At 51.9% G+C, this 6,000-nt stretch overlaps 1 protein-coding gene across 3 annotated transcripts in view; it reads left to right on the top strand.

The window, feature by feature from the left end:
• Positions 1 to 294: 294 nt before the first annotated feature.
• TFAP2A (transcription factor AP-2 alpha) overlaps positions 295 to 6,000 on the top strand; it is a 29,306-nt gene continuing 23,600 nt past the window's right edge. The window contains exon 1 of one of the 3 annotated variants that reach the window (XM_035125230.3): positions 295 to 407. In XM_035125230.3, the coding sequence (XP_034981121.1) occupies positions 375 to 407 (33 nt within the window). In that variant the 5' untranslated portion in view covers positions 295 to 374. Of the gene's footprint in view, positions 408 to 5,302; positions 5,881 to 6,000 lie in introns of those variants that run through there. The other 2 variants (XM_035125228.3, XM_035125229.3) reach the window with 2 other exon arrangements.

Here is a 6,000-nt window from a genome sequence, read left to right as displayed (position 1 = left end):
CGACGAGAGGGGAAAGAGGAATCCCAGCAGCTCATCTGACTCCCTGCTGTTTTGATCCCCTCCAGGAGGAGATCAGGACGGCTCCCCGGAGGTGGGAAGTCAAGAAACTCCGCTCCAGAGAGCTGCTGTTTGCTGTAAATCCATCATCCGCGGAGACAGGTTGCGAGCTCTGGAAGGGAGCTGGTCGAAATGCATTCCTGCGCCAGTGCGCAGGCGCCGGCAGGCAGCACCCTGCCTTTTTTTTTTTTTTACCAGGTGAGCTCCTCAGGCAGGTAAAAGAAGGCTTTGCCTAAATAGATCGCTGGAGAGGCAGGCGGGCAGATCACTCCTTCCATGACCGGCAGGGACCTTGTGATAGGCAGCCCGGAGCCAGAATGTCACTCCTTGCGAAAATGGGAGACTGGCAGGTAACGCGATTTCTCTTCTCTTCTCTCCACCCCCGCCCGCCTTTGCTTTTCTTCCTCGTTTTGTTTGGGGAGTAAAGGTAGGGGAAACTAGGAGGCTCGGATCCAGACCCAACAGACGAAGAGCGACTTGGGGTTCCTCGCCGGGCATTTTGGGGAGGGCAAACCACCTAATAAGGACAATTCACAGCGCGTAAAATTGTTTGCGTAAAGGAGAACTTTGATGGCTGCTCAACAGGTGGGGGAAGAGAGCCCACGGAGCAACAAACGGTGCCACGGGCTTCCTCGTCCACGACAATCGCCCCCACGGACATTTCGAAAGATACTTGCCGCGTGATCGCTGTTGATGTTAAACCCCCACTGATCTGGCAAACCCGGTGGTGGAGTTCTCCTGTAAACTGGTTCTCTTTATGTTGGTCACCGAAAACTGGTTTGTGTGAAAGGTTTTTAAAAAGGTTTTAATAGACCCAGCCTAAGTTTTTGCAGGAGTTCTTCTAACTCTTTAAAGTGCTCCAATTCTGAGCACTTTCAAAGGCGAACGCTGCTCCGCGCTAGACTAGGCCTCGCAGGCTTTTACTGGGTGAAAAGTAGGGGCCTTCTTTTCTAAAGGGGATCAGGTTGGGAAACTCTCCCTCTCCGCGACAAACTTCCATGCTCAACCTGTGGCCGAACTTGCGCCGCTTCTTTGTGGCTCGCGCCTTTCAGGCCCCGCAAAGAGGAAAAAGTGAACTCGGTGCGCCATTGAAACTGGTGGCTTTTCCTCTTCGGGTAAACGATCCCGAGGAAGTTAAAATCCAGCTCTTGCTTTCAGTTCCTTTTATTCCGAATGGTTTTTCAGTACCCCAATTATCCCTTGGGTACGACCGTAAACAGGGGACCCCATTGCCTTCACTGGAAAGGTTTACCAGAAGCTAAACTCTTTCCAACTGAAAACCTCCAGGAACTTAAGAGTGCTTAACTTTGGCTGAGTCACGGAGAGCAATCCAAAATTCTCTAAGGCATTTGCTGGGGGGGGGGGCACACCTGACATTTGTTTGAATGGAGCATAACTTACCTATAAGAAACCTGATCCTAAGCACACTTCCGTGGAAAATATGTCCAAATGAGGCCGGATAAAAGTTTTTTGTTTTGTTTTCCTATTTTGTCCCTATCTAACAGAATGGCATTTGCTTAAGTACAGCTATGCAGATATTGATCGGGTCGCAAATACTGTATGTATAGTATTCTGAGCCTAACCCCCTCGGACTGACACCCCCCCCCCCGCGAGGCGGGTAGCCATCCATGTAAATCCTATTCAAGACTAGTCCCAGTTTCATCTTAATCATGCCTCTGCCGTAGCTCTGTACAAACAGTATGGGGATTGTCACAAAAGGTGTGGGCTTTGCAGCACCCCTCCCCCACTAATTCGAAGGAAGGAAGCGCCACTGATTTCAGCTCAAGCGGACAGAAGACCCCAAGCGATTGATTAGGACCCCGCGTTTCCCATACATTCCCAGGGCCAGCCATTCTTTCCACTTACTCCCAAGTAGTCGCCTCGCTTTCGACCTGTGGCTCTGAAGTCAACTGGGACTCATCCAGCCTCTATCAGGCGGGCAACAGAAGGAAGGCGCTGCGAGGGAGAGGGAGGGGTAGGCGACGCGGCGCCTTGAGGCCCTTCGCGCCCTGCTCTTTTTAGATAAGCGCGTATGAGAGTGTGTGTGCGCGCGCGTGCGTGTGTTTAGGTCGGTTTTCCGCACCCACATGGGGAACTACTACCACTAGCTTCGGTTCCTGCGAGGGCTTGAAGCCCTGTCCGGGAATGCAATTCCCCGAGTCTTGCAAAAGCTGCACGCCTTTAGCTCTCTGTTGGGTTTCGCAACCGCCGAAGTCTTCGGCGGGAGGGAGCACCCAAAGCTTTGCGAAGTTCCCACACGGCTGTGCCGCCAGGGAGGCCGGTTGGACGGATTCCCTCTCTCTCCACCAGCGGAGGAGAGGAGAGGAGTGGAGAAAGAGAGAGAGAGAAATCCACCGTGCAACCCGCAGTAATATTGATCTCTCTCTCTCTCTCTCTCTCTCTCTCTCTCTCTCTCTCTCTCTCTCTCTCTCTCTCTCTCTCTCTCTGTGTGTGTGTGTGTGTGTGTGTGTTGGGGGGGGGATCTTCCACTCCCGTTAGAGCCTGGGAGTCCAATGGCGCAATCGCCGCTGGAAGGCGCAGGGCCGTGCGCTCTCACACACATTGATCAGCCACCGAGCACCCTGGCGTCAAGGCAATGGGCGTTTTAGACGGACCCTGGACTCCTGTGTATCGGAGGGGTGAGAGGAAAGGAGACCGCGCCTTCTTCGGAGTGGCCTCTCTCTCGCCACCTCCCCACAGCTCCCTTGGAAGTGGACCATCAACGGACAGCACACCACCGACTCTTTTATTCCTAGGAAGAGCCCAGAGGTGGCGAGGAAGCCAGCCAGGCGCGGTGGTCCTGCAGAATCCGAAAAAGGGGGCTCACCGTTTTCTGGAGGTCCAGAATCTCTGGGGAAACTCGCCGTTTCATGGATCGTCCAGAATCTCTGGCGCCGTGGCGTTGACTTGTAGTATTATTATTTTTTATCTCTCTCAAAAAAAGAAAAGAAAATCCCTTACCATCCCGATCTACAAGCTGCTTAAGCCGGAACAAACCTGAGTCGATGCCAAATTCTAAATTCTCCAGTGGACCTTAATCCAATTCCATCCGGTTTAACTGGCTTGGGTTCTCCTTTTGGGGGAACTTCAGAGTCTCCCAGACAGGCGAATCGCAGTGCGTTTCCCGTGCAAAGGATGCCTCTGCCTCCTTGGACCTGTAGATCTCGCTGTGGTTCAACAATAGGAGCGCATCGCGGAAGGTTGGTTCTATTCAGGAGGCTGGTCTCGAATTGCAGCTCTAGGTGGCCGCTTTATCCAGACCCCAATGAGAATGTACGCATGCCGGTATCTGAATCCGCCAAATGCGACGATTCGCAGATAAAAGGGCCGGCAGCACACCTGTCTTGACACCTGGTGTCTTTTGATCCTGACCTGCAAAGCTGAGAGAGTAGGAAAGGTGTTGCTTCTTTGTCTCAGGAAGCACAGTTTCTAGTAAAAGACAGAGGAGGACTCCAACCTGAAAGATCCGAAATGAATCCGGATTAAAAATAAAAAAACAGTGTCAACCACGGCAAAACAAAAAACAAAAACACCCAGTCCGAAGGGATCTGTTATGAAACAGTGTGTTTGAGCTATACAAAGCAAATATAAGAAAGGAATCGGGCGTGTACTCGAGAAGCTGGAGAGGAAGGGGGCGCAGCCGTTCCCATTAGAGCTCAAAGTTGCAGTCCTCACTATATTTAGGGGCCAGCTCACATATGCACCTACCGGTACCTGTCTGTCCCTGGTGTCAGTGCTGATCAAAACAGCAATTCCGGGACCCTGGTGGAACCAGTAAGAATGCTGTGCTCTGCAACCTGCTGTTTAAACCTGAATGCTGCGGGGACCAGAGTGCTGTTGAGAGAAAAACACTTTGCACATGCTTATGAGGCACTTTCCTTTCTAGTATGACTTCACATGTTCCAGCATTCGCCCTCGGGTTCCGAAAAGAGAGAACAGGCAGAAGCCTTGGCATAAAAGAGGGTGAGAGTAACGGGAACTGAAGCTGGATCTGGCAGCCCCCAGTTTGAGCTCAGATGGCATCGACTCCGGTGTTACCGCTGGTTCTCCCTCACATCCTCCGTCCGACCCTAAACACTGCAGTCTTCCAGAAGTAAATCCTATTGCCTGTCTGTACTCGTCTGAATGCGGTCTGCTTAGGATCACAGCGCAAAATAGCCTGCAGGCTAAGCGTTTATGCCTTTCTTCATGTGGCTGAGAGAAGGGTTTTCATGGGGTTCAAACAGGTAGAGTAGGAGACCATTCCCCACTCCCCACTTCCTACACTGTCCACTGTCTCTGCCCTCTGATCGGTTCCTAATACTGTACTTCAGTGGTGCCCTCACAGGGCAGGATTGGGCGGGGGGGGCAGAAGAATTCAGGACTCCACTCAGCAGAACGAGTTGAAGGGGCCCCCAAATGCCTCAGGGCACATCTTGAAGTAACGATATCTCCCCACCCACCAAGTCCATTAACTCCGGAGTCTACAATTCCCCGAACTGCACCGCCACCTTTCAGCTCTCCTTGATTTCTGCCGAACTTATTCCGAAATAATTGCGCTCAGGATCCCACGTTTGGACAATACTGGCGCAGTCTTATTTCTCTAAGATTATATGCACGGATGTATCTTTCAGCCCAAGTGTCGCTGGTCCTTAGACGCAAAGAAAACCACGCAAATACATAATCTCGGTTGTCCCCACGGTGGGGAGGGGAGGGGAAGAGATGTTAAAAACCCAAAGAAGTATGGGCGTTGTTGTTTTCGTCCTCTAAAAGGAGCTGCTGGTTCAAATCTGGTCCTTACGATGTAGGGGGGGAGAATAGGCCTCAGTTCGGCGAAACAAAACCCAAATCAGAAAAGGAAGGATGGACTGCTTTGCTGGCAACTCCTAAAAGCCGTGGCGTCCTTAAGTCAAAGAACTGCAACCCTGTAGAAAGGAATCCTATCGAACTCGGTGGGATAGGACTCACTTCTGGGTAAACACGAGCAGGACAGGGCTGCGCGGGTAAAACCTTATCACAATCGGGAGTAAACTAGCGCCACTCCCAGCACACTTGTAAACGTGCGTAGGATCGGGCTGCGCGTTGCGATCCGTTAGCGCCCATGGGAATGTTCCTTTTGACAGCTTTGCAAGTAAAACTGCATCTAGTTTAAAGTTTAAAAGTTATTTAAAGAGGGGGGAGAAAGGGAGAGGCAGAGAGCAATTAGATAGCAAAAGTAAGAACAGAAGGATGTGAGAACGAACAAGTAAATGGACTCAACGTAGAAGATCGCAAGAATAGTGACTTTAAAAACACACATACGCCCCTCTATCACAATAGACCCCTCCCCTCCTCTGTCTCACCTCCCTCCCGCCTGCCAAGAGTCCTGCTGTTTAAAAGTAGCATAGCCCAACCCAGCCCAAACGCGACGGTGGCGGGCGTTTTCTTGGCTACCTGAGTCCATTCGCGCGCAGGTTGTTGCGCAGCGGAGCAATTGGCCTATTGTTGCTATGCTAATGAGGCGATTAGGCTGTTGGTGAAAAGACTCTCTTGGAAAGAAAAAAGGGAAAAGTTTCGACCATTAGAGGGAGATCTCCGAGCGGGCACGGGAGATCTCCTCCTCCTGCTCTTCCTCCTCCTCCTCCTCCTGCTCAAGCACTCCAGCGGGCGCGCTCTGCATGCCAGAGGAGAGCGCAAGGCAGGCAGGCAGGGCAAAAGAGCCTCTTCTCTCTCTCTCCTTCTCTCTCTCTCTCTCTCCCTCCCTCTTTCTCTTTCTGATTCTGTCTCTCTCTCTCTCTCTCGCCACGGCAACCCATGAAAATGCTTTGGAAACTGACGGATAATATCAAATATGAGGAATGTGAGGTAAGCGCTTTCCCGCGGCTGGGGCACACATCAGAGAGGATCTCCCCGTCCCGTCCCGTCCCGTCCACCAATCCGTCCAGCCTCCCCCCCCCCCGCTCCACCTAACAAACAAACAGAAAA

The sequence above is a fragment of the Zootoca vivipara genome, chromosome 8 (genome assembly GCF_965207765.1).
Source record: "Zootoca vivipara chromosome 8, rZooViv2.hap1.1, whole genome shotgun sequence".
In the NCBI taxonomy this organism is placed as follows: domain Eukaryota; kingdom Metazoa; phylum Chordata; class Lepidosauria; order Squamata; family Lacertidae; genus Zootoca; species Zootoca vivipara.
Note: the sequence above shows the minus strand (reverse complement) of the source record. Positions and strands in the feature narration are given on the sequence as shown.